Consider the following 22,038-nt stretch of genomic DNA (forward strand, 5'->3'; position numbering starts at 1 on the left):
ATACGTAGATATCCGGTCGTGACAATAACGATAAAGATTCGTTTCAAAAAAGAATCGCCTCGAATAGTCGATGAAGTTTTGAATGTTGCCAAGATATCTTTCTCTCTCTACAAGTTTCTTTTCTCAGAAAGAAAAAATTTACAATTCAATTATTTTTTTTACTAGTTTATAATTTTAAATAAAATTTGTTACAATTATTTTTTTTTTTTTTTTTTAGCAAAATATAGTTTTTCAATTTAGAAAAAAAATTATTTTATGATGAGAATATAAAAGATAGACGTGACCTCGCAATAGTATCGAATAAAGCTCAGCAAAATTCTAAATGACGAGAGGACGAAAAATGTTAGATTTCAAGTTGATTTCAAGATCATATTTTCCCTTCCCCTGCTTCGTTCGTGTTCCTCTAGACGAGAAAATGGAGAAGTAAGCGAATGGAAAAAGGAAAAAAAAAAATAAAATACTGAAGTTTCTGAATTTCAGCAGCTGGGGAAAAAAAGGTGACACGACTTACAATTCACTATGACACAGGTTGTGGGTTTATTAACATCCAGCCATACACCATGTAGCTTCATAGCTTCGGTTAAGTTTATATAAGAAGTCCTTTTTTATAAAGGGGCAACTGTTTGGATAAAGCAATTTTTTTTCCGACCCCCCCCTCCCTCTTTCCTTATAATATAAATCCTTCTCCCAAAGGCGATATTGAAAAAGGTTCCAATAAATAACTTTCTATTTCACTTATTCCTTGAAAAAAAATTTTTTAGAAGAAATTTTTTTTAAATCCTAAATTGGTGAATTTTTAGAATTCCATCGGAATTCCATCGGAGTTCCAAAGAATTTCCTATGGGATTCCGACGGAATTCTGACCCTAACAATTTTGACTTTTCGATCTTTTATTCGAAAATCTCTTTTTTCATTTTCAAAATCAATTTTCTATTAATTATACTTTGGCAGAAATTACTGGGGCAACAGTCTGTTACTATGGAAACAGTTACTATGGCAGAAGTTACTCTGGTAACAATTAGTTACTACGGCAAAAGTTACAATGGCAAAAGTTACTATGGCAGAAGTTAGTTACTATGGTAACAGTTAGTTACTATGACTGAAGTTACTAAGGTAGCAGTTAGTTACTATGGCAGAAGTTACTTTGGTAACAGTTAGTTACTATGGCAGAAGTTACTATGGAAACTGTTACTGTATGACAGAAGTTACTGTAGTAACAGTTAGTTACTATGGCAGAAGTTACTTTGGTAACAGTTAGTTACTATGGCAGAAGTTACTATGGCAGAAATTACTATGGAAACCGTTACTATATGGCAGAAGTTACTGTAGTAACAGTTAGTTACTATGGCAGAAGTTACTTAGGTAACAGTTACTTACTATGGCAGAAGTTACTAAGGTAACAGTTACTATGGCAGAAGTTACTAACTTCTGTCATACAGTAACGGTTTCCATAGTAACTTCTGCCATAGTAACTAAATGTTACCAAAGTAACTTCTGCCATAGTAACTAACTGTTACTACAGTAACTTCTGTCATACAGTAACGGTTTCCATAATAACTTCTGCCATAGTAACTAAATGTTACCAAAGTAACTAAATGTTACCAAAGTAACTTCTGCCATAGTAACTAACTGTTACTACAGTAACTTCTGTCATACAGTAACGGTTTCCATAGTAACTTCTGCCATAGTAACTAACTGTTACTACAGTAACTTCTGCCATACAGTAACGGTTTCCATAGTAACTTCTGCCATAGTAACTAAATGTTACCAAAGTAACTTCTGCCATAGTAACTAACTGTTACTACAGTAACTTCTGTCATACAGTAACGGTTTCCATAGTAACTTCTGCCATAGTAACTAACTGTTACCAAAGTAACTTCTGCCATAGTAACTTCTACGATAGTAACTTATGCAGTTAGTTGAGGAATTGAAGGGAAAAGTAAATATTGAATAAAAAAAAGTAAAGTATTAAATAAAAAACCAAAAATTAAATATAAACATTTAATCATAAAAAGAAATAATAAAAAGAAATTAATTTTAATATTTAAAGAATAGTGATACAAAAAAATGAAAAAAAAAAATTATGTAAAGGTAACAAAAATGACATAAAGATGGTGCAAAAAAAGACTTTCTATTTCACTTTTTCCTTGAAAAAAAATTTTTTAGAAGAAATTTTTTTAAATCCTAAATTGGTGAATTTTTAGAAAAAAACTGCTTATTTATATTATCAAATAGCGTTATTTTTTTTTTTTTTTTTTTTTGCTACACTTTTCTAATCGATACTCTTCAAACATTTATTACATAAAGTCAGTAAATAAAGAAAAAAAAAAAAAAAATTCCTCGTTTTAGATAAAGAATTCTCACGTATTGATATCGTGAAGAATTCGATAAAAATGAAGGAAAAAAAAAGAAGAGAATAAAGTTCTATTCGCGTTGAGGATTTATGAGGTTCTTTTCGATTCTTAAAAATTGTTATATATTCTCTTTGTGTAATAACAGACTTTGAGTCTATAAAAAAGGGGTTTCTTTTTTTAAAAAAAGTACGGTAGTTAAATAAAATTTGTAACCCGTTTCTTTTTATTGTATCTTCAATTATATTTTAATTATCAATTTTTTTTTTTTGTAGACAATAATATTTTTTTATAATAATAATAGTATTTTTTTTTTTTTACAAAATTCTGAATTTTCTATAATCTAAAACGAAATTCGTATTTTATGATGAAAATGCATGTAAACTAATCTATTTTCTAGTTATATACTTTGTATTAAATTTGTTCGGTTTCAATTGAAAAGAATTTAATTCCCGAGAACTTCAGTTTGAAAGCCATGTTTATGTGTATGTGTATATATGTGATGTATTCACAAAAAGTATTTTATAAATTCGAAATATTATATTCTAATAATTAAATTTTACTTCATTTAATGACATTTGAAAAGTTATTTACGCTTTTTTTTACACGGTATAATTTAATAGTTTGCTTCATTTAGAATTTAATTTTTCGACCAAAAAGAAAGTATTAAAATACGATTTTTGGTATCAAAATAAAACCAAAAGTATATCTAAAATCGATATTAAATTACCTTTCGTTTTTTTTTGTTAAAAATTAAAAATTATAAAATTTTTACCCACTAATATCTCGTGGAAAATCTTTTTTTCTATTCTCATTTTCTTTTTTAAATAGAAAGGAAAGCTGAAAGCATTAGAGTGTGATGCTCTTATTTTTGAGGTTCTTCGGTTAATCTTCTTGAAGTGAACTCTCGAGAAAGATGCGCTTGTTTCAAGTACCATAGTAGTAGAATTTGAGTCGATAGGGTCGAGTGGGTATTGCGAATGAGAATAGAGTTTAAATGGATGTAGCCTCAGTAGCCGGACATAGACTTCTTTTTTCAGAAGAAAAAAAAAAAAAAAAAAAAAAATTCTTTTTATCTTGGAGTTTTACAGATGTTTGAGGTGAAATCGATGCTGGGTCTCGTCACGGATTTTCGGCTTCTCCGGCAAAAGTTTCCGTTTCTTGAAATCCGAATGGCTTTTTCGTGTTACCAAAATCCACGGGAACAATCACAGAATCCTTCAAAGAATGAATCTCCCTCCCTCCATCTAGAATTTTTTTCATCGTGTTTCGATTAAATAATTTTTTTTTTATAAATACTTCTCGAGAAATTCATATTTTCAAAAACAATGAAAATTTTGCTACAATAGAAATATTATTTGAATTTGAAAATAATTTCAATTACAGATATTTATTTATGGGAACAATAGAATTTTTAGAATTCTATAATAATGAAATCATACCTTTTGAAATGTACGTACCTTTTTTTTTTTTTTTATTATGAACGGCAGAAATATATGAATAAAATGTGAGAATAAATATTTGTTTGAAAATAAACAAAAAAAAAAAAGTGAAGAGGTGAGTATTTTTTTTGTATGAATTTTTTTTTTTCAATTACACAAAATTTTTTTTTGCTTTCAGAAAGAAAATGGTATCCCGTCAAAGAATGACAAAAGGCTGAAGAAATCGTGATATGTCAAATATAACAGAGTGTATTCAGTCAGAAAAGAGAGCTTTATATCTTTCACTATGCATATATATATATATATACATTCAATGCTCTTTAGTATTTCAGTGCCTTATCAACAATTCTAAGATTTTTATCCTAAACAGAAAAGCAGCTTTTTTATTATGGGAACTTCAATCAGAAAAAAAGAGATGGAAAAATTTAATATACAACAATAAATACCAATTTATAAAAGGATGGAAATAAACGGATATTTCAAAATATTGTACAAACATTCGAAAATTTGGATTACAATACTAAATTTTGAGAAAAACTTGTTTGACTATAAATACGTAACTGACAAAAAAAAGGAAAATTTAGTTATACTCTTGGATTCTAATTGGCCTTCCAACGCTCATGAAAAATCTCTTAAACCTTTGAACGATTATTACTTGCTCAACTGTTTAAGAGAGATTTCATGAGTGTGACAAAAGTTCATAGGATCGACAGAGTTATTACTTATTATTATTATTATTATTATTATTACATAAATTTAATGTTCAAATCTATTTTAGCTACTGATATAATAATAAGAAAAATGAAAAAAATTACCTACGTGGTAATCTACTTTTTAAGCTAATGGTACTAAACAAAACCAAAAAGATAAAACATTGCTGAAAAATGAAAATATAAAAAATTACCGACATAGGAATCTACCTTACCGACTGATGGTAAAACAGTATAAAAACGTGTTTTACCATCAGTCGGTAAGATAGATTTCATTGTCGGTAAATTACTAATGCAGAAAATCTTTCACTATGCATATATACATTCAATGCTCTTTAGTATTTCAGTGCCTTATCAATAATTCTAAGATTTTTATCCTAAACAGAAAAGCAGCTTTTTTATTATGGGAACTTCAATCAGAAAAAAAAGAGATGGAAAAATTTAATATACAACAATAAATACCAATTTATAAAAGGATGGAAATAAACGGATATTTCAAAATATTGTACAAACATTCGAAAATTAGGATTACAATACTAAATTTTGAGAAAAACTTGTTTGACTATAAATACGTAACCGAAAAAAAAGGAAAATTTAGTTATACTCTTGGATTCTAATTGGCCGACGTCTGAAAAGATCGCTTCAGTGAATTTATTCAGAGTCGGTTGCACATTGGGAAAAACGTAATAGAAGGTTATAACTAGGTTCAGTGATGCGATACCTTGGAACCCAGTAGACTATATAGCTTTAATATGCCACGTGCGCGCGAAATACAAACGGGGAATGCATCAACACTGTATTATACGTATTAGTGTATATATGTGAGTGTATATATATACATACATTTGCCAGGCGATACTTTGTAGCTTATCCGGCCGGCTTGGAAAGATCCGTCGACCGTATACAAAATTCATAATCCCGCGGTGTTATAATGTTTGCCGGGAATACCCGAGGTGTAATGCGAATACTGGCTGTGTGTGTGTGTGCATAAAGTGCGGCGACGTCTACGAGTTTGAAGAGGTATGGGTGTTATACTCCTTAAGAGAGAGAGAGGGGAAGTGAGGAAATATGACTGGTACTGTCGTCAGAAGGGGTTTGCGGCAGCAGGTAATGGATCGCTTCAGGCAACAAGAGACACACCTGAGATGTAGTTGTGTATATATACCTTGAATATTCACCTGGTTTTACTTACACAAGAATAGAAGATGAAAGAAGAATTTCTCTCGAATATCCCTAAATATCACTAGGTACACATAAAAGTCTATATATTCGCAGGATATACTTACATATTCCTACCATAGCATTCAATTAGTAACAAAGACACTAATTACTGAAATGTTTTCACTTCAAGTCATGAGAATCTACCTTCACAGAAGTTATTTTACAGAAGGAAATTGAAAAGACAAAAATCTGAAATACTCTTTTGAACCTTTGAATCTTGGAACTCATATAAAAACTCTCTTGACCCTTTGAACCTTGGAATCTTGGAACTCATATAAAAACTCTCTTGACCCTTTGAACCTTGGATCCCGCATGAAATCTCTCTTGAACCATTGAACCTTGGATAGCACATAAAATCTCTCTTGAACCTTTGAACCTTGAAACCCACATGAAAACTCTCTTGAACCTTTGAACCTTGGATCCCACATGAAAACTCTCTTGAACCTATGAACCTTGGATCCCACATGAAAACTCTCTTGAACCTTTGAACCTTGAATCCCACATGAAAACTCTCTTGCACCTTGGAACCCTCATAAAAACTTTCTTAAATCTTGGATCCCACATATAATCTCTCTTGAACCTTTGAACCCCCATGGAAACTCTCTTGAACCTTTAAACCCGCATACAAACTGTTGAAGCTTTAATCCTTCCAACGCTAATGAAAACTCTCTTGAACCTTTGAACGATTATTACATGCTCAACGGTTTAAGAGGGATTTCATGAGTATGTCAAGAGTACATAGGATTGACAGAGTTTTCGTAAGGGTTCAAATGTTCAAGGTTCAAAGAGTTTAAGGCTTAAATTTAATGTTCAAATCTATTATAGCGATTGATATAATAAAAAGAAATATTGAAAAAAAAATTACCTGCGTGTTAATCTACTTTTTAAACTAATGGTACTGAACAAAACCAAAAAGACAAAACATTGCTGGAAAATGAAAATATAAAAAATTACCGACATAGAAATCTACCTTACCGACTGATGGTAAAACAGTTTTTTAAAATGAAAATATAAAAAATTACCGACATAGGAATCTACCTTACCGACAGATGGTAAAACAGATTTTTTGAAAAATGAAAATATAAAAAATTACCGACATAGGAATCTACCTTACCGACTGATGGTAAAACAGATTTTTTGAAAAATGAAAATATAAAAAATTACCGACATAGAAATCTACCTTACCGACTGATGGTAAAACAGTTTTTTTTGAAAAATGAAAATATAAAAAAATTACCGACATAGGAATCTACCTTACCGACTGATGGTAAAACAGATTTTTTGAAAAATGAAAATATAAAAAATTACCGACATAGGAATCTACCTTACCGACTGATGGTAATTACCGACTGATGGTAAAACAGATTTTTGAAAAATTACCATCAGTCGGTAATTACCATCAGTCGGTAAGGTAGATTCCTATGTCGGTAATTTTTTATATTTTCATTTTTCAAAAAAATCTGTTTTACCATCAGTCGGTAAGGTAGATTCCTATGTCGGTAATTTTTTATATTTTCATTTTTCAAAAAAAACTGTTTTACCATCAGTCGGTAAGGTAGATTTCTATGTCGGTAATTTTTTATATTTTCATTTTTCAAAAAAATCTGTTTTACCATCAGTCGGTAAGGTAGATTCCCATGTCGGTAATTTTTTATATTTTCATTTTTCAAAAAAAACTGTTTTACCATCAGTCGGTAAGGTAGATTTCTATGTCGGTAATTTTTTATATTTTCATTTTTCAAAAAAAACTGTTTTACCATCAGTCGGTAAGGTAGATTTCTATGTCGGTAATTTTTTATATTTTCATTTTTCAAAAAATCTGTTTTACCATCAGTCGGTAAGGTAGATTCCCATGTCGGTAATTTTTTATATTTTCATTTTTCAAAAAAAACTGTTTTACCATCAGTCGGTAAGGTAGATTTCTATGTCGGTAATTTTTTATATTTTCATTTTTCAAAAAAATCTGTTTTACCATCAGTCGGTAAGGTAGATTCCTATGTCGGTAATTTTTTATATTTTCATTTTTCAAAAAATCTGTTTTACCATCAGTCGGTAATTACCATCGGTCGGTAAGGTAGATTCCTATGTCGGTAATTTTTTATATTTTCATTTTTCAAAAAAATCTGTTTTACCATTAGTCGGTAAGGTAGATTTCTATGTCGGTAATTTTTTATATTTTTATTTTTCAAATAAAAACTGTTTTACCATCAGTCGGTAAGATAGATTTCATTGTCGGTAAATGACTAATGCAGAAAATCGGTAGTACAATTTAGTTGTAATTAGACATAATAAGAACAATTTTAAAAGTAGTTTAGTAAAATTAATAATTAACTTTATTTGAAATTTTCTAATAAACAAAACTACTCTCTTTACCAGCTTATTGTCTTAAATTTTTTTTCTCCTCTCTCTTCTTGGGTAGAGTATCTGATACGTTTTTTTCCTTCACTTCTCTTTTACTTGAGGCGTTGTGTTACAATATCTAAAAAGGTCAAATAAAGAGTGGATTCTATTTTTAGAATATACATTTTTCGAATTTGTTTACATAAAACGGAATGATGACACATAATAATGAAAAAAAAATTGCTGTTACAATAAAATACTTTTCATTCATCATGAAATAATTATTCTGATAATTCTGAAACAATTACCAATTATATAATATATTAATTGTCGATTATTAAATGGTTTTCCTTTTCTTATCAGGAAAATGTAAAAAAAAAAATGTTCTGAATATGACAAAAATACGAATATTTATGAAATATGAGACATTATTATTAGCATATTTATAAAAAGGGCTGACAGTATATATATACAGTTTTGAAATATTTAGACAAATAAAAATAAAAGTCTGTTGAAATTTTTTGAAATGAAGGATGATAACAATCCGTGGAATTGTTTACAACCTCTTCCCCACCCCTTGGAAAAATGCCCTTGGGACGTGGAAAACGTTTTTTTTTTTTTTTTTATTATTTTTATGAATGCAAGACTCCTCAGGATTTTATGGGGATGTAAACCGAGTGATGGAATTCGGGATAACATCCCAGAAGGGAGATATTAATCTTGAAAATAGTTTACAAGCTTTAAAAATTACATGAACGTATTTATTCGCCATCGTTTTAATTTTCTTTCTTCTTTTTTTCGTATACTTACTGTGGGAGAAAAAAAAACGTTTAAACGGTATCCCATTTTTGTAACAATCTGAAAAATAAAAAAAAAAATTTATTACTTAAATGTGATATTTATAAAATTTTTTCGAATTTGTTTTTTATGTTTAATTTTTTTGTACATTATGTATGTATTGAAAATAAAAATTTTTATACAATAAAAAAGTGTTTAATTCTTTTGTGCCTTGTTTATATTATTGAAAATAAAAATGTAAAAGAAATACTTTTCACCGACAAAAAAAAAAAAACGAGTTCCCTAAAGACACTTTTTCGAATCTCGTCGACTTTGTGAAATTTTTTTTAAAGACTCAAACGAATCGTAGAAATTTGTTAAAATGTCCCTGAAGTGAGATACCAATCTTACAAATGTTTGACGGAAAAGAAGAAAAAAAAAAAATTCTCTTTGACAGCGGTTTTTTCTTTTATTATTTTTATTGATGCATTTTAGTTTATTAGAGACTTATTTATAGAAAAAACAAGGAAAAGTTTTTCTTTTCTTTGTGGCGATAAATTGACGGTAAAGTTTTTTTTTTTTGCGATACAATTAAGAAGACACAATTATTATTGTATTATAAAGTTTCTTCTTTAGTCTCTCTCTCTCTCTATCTCCCTCTGATTAATGAAAGTGTAATTGTGAAATTACCACAATGAAATTTATGAGGATCGTACCAGGTGTGCCCCAACACATATGTATTTGAAGGCGCGTAAAGTACGTGAGGTACAACTCACGTATTGTGGTCTATTAGTTAATTATCTGACTACAGAGAGCTTATCTTGATACTATCCAACACTCGTGCACAATCTGTTGCCTGACAAATACACTTTACCCATATCGTATATCCTGCTATATATATATATATAGATGGTTATAATTTGATTAATATCAAAACTTGTCACTTACCTCAAAAACCATTTTGATTTCTTTTTTTTTTATGGAAAATTTAAAGAAATTTTTTTTTTACCCAATTGAGAGCATAAAATTGCAATTAAAATCATTTTAGAAAATTTAGCAATGTCATCTTATGCCCCCGGAATAATCGGCCCTTGAACTTCTCTTTTTGAAAGAAACGAAGCTCTCCCAAGAGAAACCATCAGAAATTATTGAACCGTTGATGCTTCTTCTGAGCTTCGAGTCTTCGATCCATCGGCAGCCAGGGATATAACATTAAAATAAAGTGGATTCGATATCGGTGGCTATGGGTTGAAGTTAATTTAAATCTTTGGAATATCTTTCAAGACTATATACATATACATAGAAAGAGACAGACAGAGAGAGAGAGAGAAAGAGTGGAAATAATCGCATATTGTCGTCTCTAAAACGTCGAAATACAAGAATGGATTTAAATCAATTTTGTCTATTTCAAAAAAGAAAACTATTTTACACTTTTTTTTCAAAAAAAAATTTAAAAAAAAAAAAGATTATACCTAAAAAATGGTATATTTGTCTCAAGAGACAAAATATTTATTTAATTTAAATAAATTTTTATTTGATTTAAATAAAAAATTTTACAAAAAATTAGGCTGTGAGAAAAATATACCGTTTGTTTAACTATATTTGATTCAAATAAAACATTTTTCTGGATGAATAATGAACGTTAAGGAAACCATATGTTTGAAAAATGATTTATTTATATAAATCAAAAATCAACGTCGTTTTCAACTTTGGCGACCATTAACTCAGTAATAAATTATTAAAAAGAAAGAAAAAAATACCTCTTAATCGTCAGCGGATATTGCCTCTTCTTGTACAAGTGCCAAAACGATATATTTTTTCGAGACGTTAGTCGGCCATACTATATATAGTAACAACTCTTTCTCGGTTGGGAAAACCGGAAGTATTTTAAGCTTCTTCTTCTTCAAGTTCATCAAGAAATTGATGGTGTGAAACTAAAACATTAATAGACAAATCAAATTCCAGTATTTATTAATTATTTATTAATTTAAAAATGTTAAATTTATTTTAATAAAAAAAAAAAATTTTTTTTGTGAAATTTTTACGAATATTGGAAAAATTAAATATTTTCATTATTATTTCAATTTTACTTTTATTCATCTTTTTTTTTAAATCTATTTCAATAAAATAATTGGAGAAACTAAACGAAAATTTTACAATATATTTTAATGAAAAAAAACAATTCCTTCTCTTTTATGATTAATTTTTTTTCAATAAAAGAAATTTAATTTAATTTTATTTAAATACAAATGCATTTGTAATTCCTATTACATTGACTGTTAAGAATTTGATTCGAATCTAAATGATATTTTCAGAAAGTGTATACATTGCGTGTATATTGCCATAATAAATGGAGAGAGATTGAAACCAGGATAATTTATTTAATAGAATTTACCACCAATTTTGTGAATTACATTCACTTAATCGAAAAAGTGTATTTACGAAAATTCAGCATAAATACAAAATCGATAGAAAATATTCTGAAATTGAGAATAAAATTTTTTTTTTTTTTCACTTTAGAATTATATTCCAAATATATGGTAAGAATATATAAAGATTTAGAAATTCTATTCTTACATTTAGAATAATATTCTAGCAATTAGAAAATATTTGCTATTTTCTTGGAATTAGAAAATATTCTTAAAATTAGAATAAATTCTTATATTTCGAATTTCAAATAGAAAATATTCTCAATTTAAGAATCTTATAATTTTCCTATAAACTGGAATTTGATTTACTAATACTTTCAAAAATGTTCCTTAATTTTCCACCCACATATTTATACAATTTTTGAGGAATGCAATATCATTGAATTGATTAAAAAAAAAAAAAATGCATTTGTATGTTTATATCGTAACGACCGTTGACAGGTGGAGCGCCGCCGCGCGTCTATTGATTGGTGCCCAGCATCCCCTGTAGCGCCTCCAGACTCCCATAGCCGCGTTGAAATTCCCTTCTCTTCTTCTCCTTTCCTCACCTCTTCGTCCTACTATTCCTCCTCCTCCTCCTTCACCTCTTCCATTTTTTCGTTCCTCTCACTATAACACTCTTCTTTCTCTTCTTCCTCTTTTTCCTCATCATCTTCTTCTTCTTCCTCGTTTTTTGACTTTTAGCCATTTTTTTCCCCTTTCCATAGAACAATGATCTTCTTCTGTCAGTGGTATAACTTTCGTATATATATAACTTTTAACAAGCACGTATTCAAGTGATAAGAATATTTTCCAAATATAATACATAAGTACTTGTGAATATATATTTTTCCCAATGTATAGAGATAGAAAATACACACATAGATAAATAAAAGTAAAATCCAAATGTATAATGAGAGGAAAAAAAAGGTACATTTTTTCCTCATCATTTTACAGAATTAGAATTTTTTTTTATTTGCAGAAATTTTAATTATTTAAAATTAAATTTTAAGGAATAGTAATTTTTTTTTAGTACCCGTGTAGAAATTGCCCTATCAGGGCCCTAGTAGGGAATGAAACGCTGATCAGGGCCAAATTAGGGTGACCAGAAAATGGGGATTTACTAACTAGGGCCACATCAGGCGCTGCGTTTCATTCCCTATTAGGGCCCTAGTAGGGAATGTAACGCCAAATCTAATCAGGGCCAAATCATGCGCAGCGTTTCATTCTCTATCAGAGTCCTAGTAGGGAACATAACTCCAAATCTAATCAGGGCGACCAGAAAATGGGGATTTCCTAATCAGGGCCACATCAGGCGCAGCGTTTCATTCCCTATTAGGGCCCTAGTAGCCAATGTAACGCCAAATCTAATTAGGGATAAATTAGGGCGACCAGAAAATGGGAATTTCCTAATCAGGGCCACATCAGGCGCAGCGTATCATTCCCTATCAGAGCCCTAGTAGGGAATATAAATCCAAATCTAATTAGGGCCAAATTCGGGCGAGTAGAAAATGGGGATTTCCTAATCAGGGCCACATCAGGCGCAGCGTTTCATTCCCTATCAGAGCCCTAGCAGGGAATGTAACGCCAAATCTAATCAGGGCCAAATCATGAGTAGCGTTTCATTCCCTATCAGAGTCCTAGTAGGGAATATAACTTCAAATCTAATCAGGGCGACCAGAAAATGGGGATTTCCTAATCAGGGCCACATCAGGCGCAGCGTTTCATTCCCTATTAGGGCCCTAGTAGGCAATGTAACGCCAAATCTAATTAGGGCCAAATTAGGGCGACCAGAAAATGGGAATTTCTTAATCAGGGCCACATCAGGCGCAGCGTATCATTCCCTATCAGAGCCCTAGTAGGGAATATAAATCCAAATCTAATTAGGGCCAAATTAGGGCGAGTAGAAAATGGGGATTTCCTAATCAGGGCCACATCAGGCGCAGCGTTTCATTCCCTATCAGAGCCCTAGCAGGGAATGTAACGCCAAATCTAATTAGGGCCAAATTAACGCGTCCAGGAAATGGGGATTTTCTAATCAGGGCCACATCAGGAGCGGCGTTTCATTTCCTTATAGGGCAGTCTGATCTGGCCCCGGTCTGGGCCCTGGTAAAATTTCTACACGGATAATATCAAATAAATATGGATGTGATTCGTATATTTATATATAATTAGAAATGCGCCGGGTACAGATGTCAGTCAAGTAATTGTGATAGTAGTAATGGTGTGAGGAATCACACTGAATAACGGAGCTAGTAGTAACATCCGATACAAATCAGACACAGGACATCAGCTCTCAACGTCAGAGAAAGACAGAGCTTGTCTGATAATAATCTATAATCAACAACTATATAAATATTTAACGGAACTAATTTCATTTCAAATTTCACGTCAAATATACCACCGAGTATTTTATTCAATAAAAAATTTTTTTTGATTACTAAAGATTATCAATTTTAAATGGAACTAAAATTACAAAATATCATTTATATATATATTTATATTTCTATATTGTAATTAAAGAAAAATTCTTTGATTTCATTAATTATGAATTATTTAAAAATTGTAAATAAATGTAATTTTGCAATATAAAAATGTGATTTAAATGTTGTGTTGTTTCTTTTTTTTCAGGTGCAATATTCGAACAAGGCACCGATGAAGTTCAATCTGCCTTCACGTTCGCGATGTTTAACCACAATCAGAACACTACGAAGCGTAACTTTGAATTGCAAGCTTACGTTGACGTGATAAATACTGCGGATGCTTTCAAGCTTTCTCGCCTCAGTAAGTGACGATTCACTCTGATTTACAAATTCTTTCTCGCAGTGAAAACTTTTTTTTTTTTGTTCATTTATTTTTCTTTCACGTTCACGTTGAAAAAAACATTTTGCATTGGTTTTTTTTTCTTCTTCTTCTTCAAATTATTTATTGTTGTAAATAAAAGTTTTGATTTAAAAACTTTTTTTTAAATTATAAAAATAAAAGAAATTTTAAATTAGTTATGAGATTTTATTATTATTTTGATTGATTTTTATTTTTAAAAAGATTTAAAATAACTTTTACTTTAATAATTGAAGGTAAATAATAGAATTAAAAAAAAATAAAATATACAATAGAAAATGTAAAATACATTGTTAAACATTGTTTCTAAAGATAAAAGTAGAAAAACGCGTGTTCTTGGAGGGCAAAAATAAAGTGGTCAATATACAAAGAGAGGAAGAGAAGTAAAAAACATGAGAAAAGGGGTTGGGATTTCGCCAAAAGCAATGTTTTTTTTTTTTTTTTTTTTTTTTTTGGTGTGTTAGGGGGAAATGCGGCTTTCTATATACACACAGTGTTTGATAGGTTCTAATCCACGGGTGTTGGTTGATCGACCTCTGAGGCCTTTGAAGTCGACCATCGAGTCTCTTTTACCCGGCAGATTCCTCGCCTGAAAAGACAAAGGCTATCCGAGGGGAGAAAGAGGGGAGGTATCGCGTGAAAACAAGAGAATGCCGCTGTAGCAGCTAGTTTCGAGTTTACACAAAATTCTCCACTTTTCACGCTGGAATGCCAATACTTGACTTTTCTTTGATGTCAGAGGTCTGATCCTGCCTTCTTCTATCAAGAGCGTTTAACAACACCAAAAGAAAAGAATATTCTACCTATATATACACTACAATATATAGAAAAATTTTATCCAGGGCCAAATCTATATGAAGGGTTAGTCAGCGAAATTAAATAATTGTTTCGCGGAATTTCGCGTAATCCGCGATTTTTGTTTCGCTGAAACCGTATTGTAATTTCGTTAATTACGCGATCTAGTTTCGCGGAATACGTGAACAAGTTTCGCGTAATCCGCGATCTTGTTTCGCGGCATTCGTGAGCTAGTTACGTTAATTCCGCGATCTAGTTTCGCGGAATTCGTGTACTAATTTCGCGAATTTCGTGATCAACTTAGGCGGAATTCGTGACCTAGTTTCGCAAAATCCGCGATCTAGTATCGCATAATTTGTGATCCAGTTTCGCGAAATCCGCGATCTTGTTTCGCTGAATCCGTGTTGTAATTTCGCTAATTCCGCGATTTAGTTTCGCGATATCCGTGATCTAGTTTCGCGTAATTATGCGATCTAGTTTCGCGGAATACGTGAACCAGTTTCGAAAAATCCGCGATCTAGTATCGCATAATTTGTGATCCAGTTTCGCGAAATCCGCGATCTTGTTTCGCTGAATCCATGTTGTAATTTTGCTAATTCCGCGATCTAGTTTGCGATATCCGTGATCTAATTTCGCGTAATTACGCGATCTAGTTTCGCGGAATACGTGAACCAGTTTTGCAAAATCTGCCATCTAGTTTCGCGGAATTCGTGAGCTAGTTACGCTATACCCGCGATCTTGTTTCGCGGAATTCGTGTACTAATTTCACGAATTTCGTGATCTACTTAGGCTGAATTCGTGACGTATTTTCGCGGAATCCGTGATTTAATTTCGAGAATAGATTCTGAAATTCGTAAGCTAGTTACGCTAAACCCGCGGTCTAGTTTCGCGTAATTCGTGTACTAATTTCGCGAATTTCGTGATCTAATTAGGCGGAATTCGTGACGTAGTTAGGCGGAATTCGTGACGTAGTTTCGCGGAATCCGTGATCTAATTTCGGAAATAGATCCCGAAATTCGTAATCTAGTTTCCCAAACTCCGCCATCTAGTTTCGCAGAATTTGTGATCCAGTTTCGCGTAATCCGCGATCTTGTTTCGCTGAATCCGTGTTGTCAGTTCGCTAATTCCGCGATCTAGTTTCGCGTAATTCGTAACCTAGTTTCGCGGAATCTGTGATCTAATTTCGCAAAGATCAGCGATATAGTTTCGTGGAATTCGTGTACTAATTTCGCGATCTAGTTTCGCGGAATTCGTGTACTAATTTCGCGATCTAGTTTCGCGGAATTCGTGTACTAATTTCGCGATCTAATTTCGCGTAATTCGTGTAATAATTTCGTGTAATAATTTCGTGATCTAATTTCGCGTAATTCGTGTAATAATTTCGCGATCTAATTTCGCGTAATTAGTCACCAAGTTTCGCGGAATCCGTGATTTAATTTCGCGTATTCCGTGATTTATTTATTTTTCATTTTTCTAGCTACTCAGTTTTTATTTAATCCCATAAAATATTGTATTTTAGATCAATTTTATTTTCGTCTTTCGAAGGAATAAAAAAAAAATTTCCGCAGTTAAAAAAACAATTAATCAATAGTTTTTGAAAGTTTGCCGATGAATTGACAGATTTTTTTTTCCCCGCGTGTTTTTTGTTGCTGTGCGGGAACTTTTGTTCTAATTTACAAGAAGGGTCTGTTTGTATGTATATATATATATATATATATATATATATATATATATATATATATATGTGTGTAAGAATAAAAAACGACTAGAAAAAATATAAAACGTGTTGATGGTGAAATTTCAGAAAAGTAAATTCTCATTTTCAAAGACTTCCTACGTGTGTGGCTCTAAAAAAGAAACTTTTTCTCCTGACCTACAAAGTTTTCACGTTACAAGTGCCGGCACAACTTTTCATAATGATAAGGAGAACGAAGAAAGTAAATTTTCTCTCAAGGAACAAAAAAAATATTTTTCATCGAAAAATCATTTTTTTTAATTTATCGTTTTCTTTATAAGAAATTAATTAAAAAATAAATGGAAAATTATTTTTATCTATTTGAGGAAAGTATTTTTTTTTTTTTTTCTAAAATATATATAAATAACTACAACTGTCGTAGTAACTCTTTTTGATATAAGAGATATTTTCTGTCTAGGCGGAAATTGATTTTTACATTTTGACGATTTCATCGTTGCGCACCGCAATACCGATGGGAACCATTTAAGGATATGTCGGTTCATTTCCGTCCCCGTTTTGTAAACGTAAACCACGAGCAGAGAAATTTTGGGCTCAGTCCAAGGGGGGCCAAGGAGGCCGTACACGTTATAGTACTTAGCAAAGCTGCACTAATTGTATTAATGCCAGTTGGTTTGCCTCGCTCATAATCCCCAACCTCTTCTACATAGTGTTCCAGAGAAAATCTATTATACAAACCTTAATAATAATAATACCAAGTGTCCTTTATTCTAACATTAATATGTAAACAAAAAGCCCCTTTAATCTCAAAATTACAATAGGCAAATTTAAGCGTTCAGTTTAAAAAAAAAATCCTTGGAGAATTTCGGAAATTTTTTTTCAAACAAAAACATATACATACATACCTGTAGAAGAAAAATTATAAATACTAAGCCTGCTCAAACTAATAAATTAATTAATTTATCATTTTTCGAAAAGTTGGGGGGGTATTAGAAAATAATCAAGAAAGAATATTAAATTGAAAGACTAAATGTAAAGCTGTGTCGGTCTATCGCTTCTCGATGCATATCGCATAATATCCTGATAGGATTCTTGGCTCACGTTTCCCATAGCTATGATGGTGAATGAGTATATATATATATATATATATAAAAGGGGGTTGAGGTTGTCAGCAAGGGTTGCATAAATCTGCTGAGGACTCCCGAGGGTATTTCCCTTCTTTTTCACCATCTAGTCCTTTTTCCTCTGTCTTTCTCCTTTCTCTCGCTCTCTTTTACTCACAGTCCTTGTATGTGTGCGCTATATAGAGAGCAGACGCGGTATGAATCCCGAGGTTCAATTCCCGACGGTTTATCCAACGCCCGAAGGTGCAAGACCACGCGAGAAGGTGAGCGCAAAGTCTGTGCGAGTATGTTCATATATAGATATACTATCTCATAGATATATATATATATAGAGAGAGGCGAGGGAGAATGAACGGCAAAGGGAGCAAAAGTGTGCCTCAAAAGCAACGGGGGTAAAGGAAATTGCAAGATGGGAAAAGGCGCTGAAAACTTTGCCAAACCTTCAATTTCTTGCAACGTTAAAAGCCTTTATACACTTGCATAGCTTTTACACTCCTTATATATGTCTATATATATATATACCGCATCTCATATAAGAAGTGTCGTAAATAATCTCCTCAACTCTCAAATTTTTGAATCGCCTCAAGCCACATGCAAAATATCATCCTATACGGGGAAAAAAAATAAAATTAATTATCACCGATTTTTTTTTTAGGAAAACCTACCTTCAATTGAATTGAAAAAAGAATAGAATAGGAAATTATGTTTGACATTTATTTTAAAAAAAATTTTTCTGTAAAAGTTATCAATTACGCAGAAAAAGTTTTCACGGTGTCAATATTCCAATTGACTTTCGACTATATATAGAATAAAGAGAAAAGTTTCTATAGATATTGAGGAAAGGTAATACCCACGATATTGCTATGGCAGTACAGAAAGTGTTGGGGTGTGTGTGTGTGGGTCTTTGATTCTCTACCATGAAAGCGAAGCGCCAGATATCCTTCAAGATTTCCATTTTCCTTCCAATCTTCGGCGGAAAATGCGATCGATTCGGAATCGTCTTCTATTTAAAAAAAAAAAAAATTCGTAACAATTTTTTTTTAATTTATGTATTTAAAATTTTTGGTTTTTGGTTTTTTTTTAAAGAAAATTAGATGATTCTGCATTGAAAGTAGTTTAAATCTACATTGAAGCTAATTTGAAACTACGTTCAACCTAATTTGAAACTAAGTTCAACCTAATTTGAAACTACGTTCAAACTACTTTATACCTACTATGTACCAACTTTCAAACTACATTCAACCTTCCTTGAACCTACTTTAAAACTACGTTCAACCTACTTTGTACCTAAATTTGCCCTCCATTAAAACTACGTTTAACCTACTTTGAAACTACTTTGAAACTACTCTGAACCTACTTCGAACCTGCTTTAAAACTACTTTCAACCTACTTTGTACCTCAATGGAATTTACCTTGAACTTTAGTCTTACCTACTTTGAAACTACATTTAACCTAAATTGAACCTAATTTGAAACTACGTTCCAACTACTTTGAACCTACTTTGTAACTACTTTATAACTACTTTGTGCCAACTTTGAAACTACATTCAACCTTTCTTGAACCTACTTTAAAACTAGGTTCAACCTACTTTCTACCTAAATTTGCCCTATTTTAAAACTACGTTTAACCTACTTTGAAACTACTTTGAACCTACTTCGAACCTGCTTTAAAACTACTTTCAACGGACTTTGTTCTTCAATGGAATTTACCTTGAACCAAAGTATTACCTACTTTGAAACTACATTTAACCTAAATTGAACCTAATTTGAAATTACGATCAAACTACTTTGAACCTTCTTTGTAACTACTTTATAACTACTTTGTACCAACTTTGAAACTACGTTCAGCCTACTTTGTACCTACTTTGAAACTACGTTCAACCTACCTTGAACCTACTTTGAAACTACGTTCAACCTGCTTTGTACCTACTTTGAAACTACGTTCAACCTACTTTGAACCTACTTTAAAACTACGTTCAACCTACTTTGAACCTACTTTGTACCTAAATCGTATTTATATTGAACCTAAAATGAACCTTCTTTTTAACTACTTTGTAACTACTTTGAGACTACGTTAAATCTACTTTGTACCTAAATTAAACCTTCTTTGAAACTACATTTAACCTACTTTGTACCTAAATTGGTCCTACTTCAAAACTACGTTCTACCTACTTTAAAACTACTTTGAAACTACTTTGCAAGTACTTCAAACCTACTTCGAACCTGCTGTAAAACTACCCTAAATCTACTTTGCACCTCAATGGAATTTACATGAACCACAGTTGGACCTACATCGAAACTACATTCAACCTCAATTGGACCTACTTTAAACTTACGTTTATCCTACATTAAATCTACATTAAGCCTACATTGAATCTACATAAAGCCCACCTTGAAACTACGTTCAACCTTCTGTATACTTAAATTAAATTTATGATGAACCTAAATTAAACCTACTTTGAACCTAAATTAAACCTACTTTGAACCTAAATTGAACCTACATCAAATTTAGTTTGAACCTACATTGGACCTACTCGAAACCTAAATTGAACCTACATCAAATTTAGTTTGAACCTACATTGGACCTACTCGAAACCCAAATTGAACCTACTTTGACCTTCATTGAAACTACTTTGAATCTATCCAAAATTTATTTTAGAACATTTAAGAACCTTTAAATTAGCTTTCAATTTTTTGTAAACTGTAGCAAAAACTTAAATCAAATATAAATATAAAAGTGAGTGGTTGAACATTTTTCCCGTCGTCGCTAATTGGAATCAAGAATATACATATATATATACACCATCACAAATCGTTATCGTTTGATAGAAGCTTCAATGTGAGCGTTTTAAAGAAAAGTTGATCGTTAAGGACCGCGAAGAGTCAACGGAATTCCGGATTAAACGTTCAAGAATTTCCAAGTTCTTTGGTGTACCGTCGTCGAGATTGAATTCCCTCTTTAAAGAAATAAAAAAAAAAAAAGAAAAAAAAACGAAAACCGAGTCGAAAGTTTTAAAGGTCTTCCAAGTCAGCGAGTGTCATCTTGCGACATCTTGACAATCTAATTCAAAAGTTTCGAGTCGCGGGCATAAATGCATAAATGCTCTCTCAACGTTCGACGACAGTTCCTAGGACTTTGTAATAAAGGAGAGAGCGAGAGAGAGAGAGAGAGAGAGAATGAGGGAGAGTAAGGGGCAACTTGCAGTCGAAATCGGAACGAGGGTGGCTTTGAGAAATGATTCTCGGAAATGATCTCTTGCCAAAATCTAGGGAGAAAAACAGTATTATGTGTTATAAATGGTCTCGAAAACGCCAGCTGTAACCAGTCAGAGCGACATTTTTACCCTATAATCTAAAAATTACTTCGTGACTATTTTTTTCTCTGTTACATTATAATATAATGTAATTTATTAATAAAATTTTTTTTTAATTCTACACTGAAATATATATGTATTTCATTCAAATAATTGATTACTATACTATTATCAAATAAATATTTATTTGTACGAAATAATTTTTTGTTAATTAAATGGTATTTGTTTCAAATACAAAAATTATAGGTGCAAAAAAATGTTATCTAATTTAAATAAATATTTATTTGACAATAAAGTTACTAATTGAATCAAATAAATTTTTTTCCCAATAAAAATTGCATGTAATTATTATTTATAAAAAAAATATCACTAACCTTTTGGACCCAAAAACGATGAGATATTTTGGACGAGATTTGTTGGAACACGTGGTTAAAAAAAAATTCGAACACTTCCGAAATTTTTTTTTTTTGAAAATATTTAAACAAAAAACAATTTGTCGTTCGCGAATTAAAAAATTCGAGCACTTCCGAAGCTATAACTATTCAAATATAAGAGCACAAAAGATAAAGGAAATATATATATATATAATTAGAAAATTTACTCTCAGTTTGAGCAGGTCTTAACAGGTCAAAGCACGAATTGCAACTGATTTAATTGTCTCAGGCATTTTGTGACCATTGTATCCTTTGTACTTCAATGTAAACAAACGCTTCTCGGGACGCAGGTAGAAGGATAATAAAATTTTTAATTACTTGGAAATTATAAATATACAAATATTATTTCACTTAATTATTTAATTTCAAAAATTAAGAATAAATAATTTTCATTTGAAATATTTTCTTGCACTTAAAAAAAAAATTATTTTGTTTTAATAATCAGATACTTGACTATTATCAAAAAAAAATATTTTCTTGAACTAATTATTTTTTACTGAAGTCAATTAAATATTTTCTCGTTTCAAAATTATTGGTATGAATACTGATTTAATTCAAATAATAATTATTTGATGCGAATAAAAATTAT

General features: G+C 31.1%; 1 protein-coding gene and 1 long non-coding RNA gene across 5 annotated transcripts in view; one reads left to right on the plus strand and one right to left on the minus strand.

The window, feature by feature from the left end:
- Nucleotides 1-22,038, plus strand: part of LOC127282384 (glutamate receptor 1) — a 283,556-nt gene that overhangs the window by 171,714 nt on the left and 89,804 nt on the right. For all 4 annotated transcript variants that reach the window (XM_051306583.1, XM_051306581.1, XM_051306582.1 and 1 more), the window contains one exon: nucleotides 13,881-14,033. In XM_051306583.1, coding sequence (XP_051162540.1) covers nucleotides 13,934-14,033 — 100 coding nt within the window. In that variant the 5' untranslated portion in view covers nucleotides 13,881-13,933. The remainder of the gene's footprint in view (nucleotides 1-13,880; nucleotides 14,034-22,038) is intronic.
- LOC127282404 (uncharacterized) overlaps nucleotides 1-22,038 on the minus strand; it is a 99,421-nt gene that overhangs the window by 1,929 nt on the left and 75,454 nt on the right. Inside the window, exons 3-5 of the long non-coding RNA XR_007843200.1 lie at nucleotides 10,602-10,775; nucleotides 8,875-8,922; nucleotides 8,098-8,203 (exon numbers count right to left, since the gene is read on the minus strand). This is a non-coding gene — a long non-coding RNA (uncharacterized LOC127282404). The remainder of the gene's footprint in view (nucleotides 1-8,097; nucleotides 8,204-8,874; nucleotides 8,923-10,601; nucleotides 10,776-22,038) is intronic.

This window comes from Leptopilina boulardi, unplaced genomic scaffold (genome assembly GCF_019393585.1).
Source record: "Leptopilina boulardi isolate dan_hultmark-lab unplaced genomic scaffold, ZJU_Lbou_2.1 LbouV2_30, whole genome shotgun sequence".
Classification (NCBI taxonomy): domain Eukaryota; kingdom Metazoa; phylum Arthropoda; class Insecta; order Hymenoptera; family Figitidae; genus Leptopilina; species Leptopilina boulardi.